The 1,590-nt window shown below is 52.9% G+C and overlaps 1 protein-coding gene across 1 annotated transcript; it reads right to left on the bottom strand.

Annotated features, from left to right (window-relative positions):
• Nucleotides 1–406: 406 nt before the first annotated feature.
• On the bottom strand, nucleotides 407–865 carry LOC124666279 (histone H2B.1-like). Its single transcript, XM_047203623.1, has one exon. The coding sequence runs from the start codon at nucleotides 863–865 to the stop codon at nucleotides 407–409; it is 459 nt and encodes a 152-aa protein (XP_047059579.1).
• Nucleotides 866–1,590: the final 725 nt, after the last annotated feature.

Genomic DNA, 1,590 nt, shown 5'->3' with positions numbered 1-1,590 from the left:
GAAAAATTCTGGATTGTGGTTTCCGAGCAAACACATAGTTCCATGTGGCTGCGATTTTCAGTGCATTGCGATGGAACTGAGAGGATTCAGAGGCTACATCTGCCAAGATTTACAGATCGGCATACTGAAATATAAAGCAGGAAGCATCAGATCCTAACACCCAAAGTGTGACCAAAATACTATATCACATAAACAACAATGTACGAAACGAGCACGACAGACAAACATGATTCAATCAGATTAGGTAGCACCATTACTATTTCTCGAGATAGAGAAACAGAGTGATATTCGTACAGAACGAGCACAATTCTTGCAACACCACACACTAACAACAGACTCACGCTGCTAACTACGGACTACCACCGATCTGCCAGCCAGTCAGCCAGCTACAAGGGGACAGAACAATCTAGGCAGAGGTGAACTTGGTGACGGCCTTGGTGCCCTCGGACACGGCGTGCTTGGCGAGCTCCCCAGGGAGGACGAGGCGCACGGAGGTCTGGATCTCCCGGGAGGTGATGGTGGGCTTCTTGTTGTACCTGGCGAGCTTGGCAGACTCACCAGCCAACTTCTCAAAGATGTCGTTGATGAAGGAGTTCATGATGGACATGGCCTTGGAGGAGATGCCGATGTCGGGGTGGACCTGCTTGAGCACCTTGAAGATGTAGATCTTGTAGGTCTCGACGGACTTCTTGCCCTTCTTCCTGCCCCGTTTCTCGCCGCCCTCCTTGGCGGCGGTCTTGCCCGCCGGCAGGCTCTTCCCCGCCTTGGGCTTCTTGGCGGCGGGCGTCTTCTTGGCCTTCTCGGTGGTAGGCTCCTCCTCCACGGGCTTCTTCTCCGCTGGCTTCTTCTCTGCCTTGGGCGCCATGGGAGCTGCTGCTGCTTCGACGGGGAGAGAGGTTGGGTTCCGGTGGGAGGTGGGGAATTGGTTGCAGATGAGATGTGTGGAAATGAGGAGGACGCGGGGCAATATATAGAAGGGAGGAGGTGGACGCTGATTGGTGGAAGGGTGGTAGCCGCGGATCGGTGCTGCCAAGTAATTCCAGCCGTTCGCCGCTGTTCAGGATGGACCGTCTGGATGCGTTTCGACGCGGATCGCTGACGTGGCGAAGAAGTGGGCGGGGAGCAGAAGGCGGGTGATGGAATTTCGTTTCGGCCGCGCGCATGTGCCGCGACTGGAATACTGGAAGGACTTCTTCTCTCTGGCGGGAATTGACATTTTGGAGGTACTGCACCGGGGACCCAGCTGCCAGTGATAGAAATTCTACGAAGCCAAACCGTAGGCCTTTTCAGTTACACGGTAAGTCGTGCTTTGGCTCAAACAAAATGCGACTTTAAACACGATTTAGGTGCCATAACTTTTGGGGCGTACGTCCGTATGATTATTATGTCCATATACTCCCTCCATACCGGTTTATTGGGCTGAGAGCGCTGCAACCAAGGCGGGCTATGAGTGGGCAAGGTAATTTTCAGTTGACATTTTCTAGCCAATCAACATGCTACAAAACTGCAATTTAGAGATAGTAATTACAGTCCTTAATGTCGAGAGAAGAAACAGCTCCCGTCCAGCTAGGCTGCCGCATGCGGGATCCT

Source organism: Lolium rigidum, chromosome 6 (genome assembly GCF_022539505.1).
Source record: "Lolium rigidum isolate FL_2022 chromosome 6, APGP_CSIRO_Lrig_0.1, whole genome shotgun sequence".
Lineage (NCBI taxonomy): Eukaryota > Viridiplantae > Streptophyta > Magnoliopsida > Poales > Poaceae > Lolium > Lolium rigidum.
Note: the sequence above shows the minus strand (reverse complement) of the source record. Positions and strands in the feature narration are given on the sequence as shown.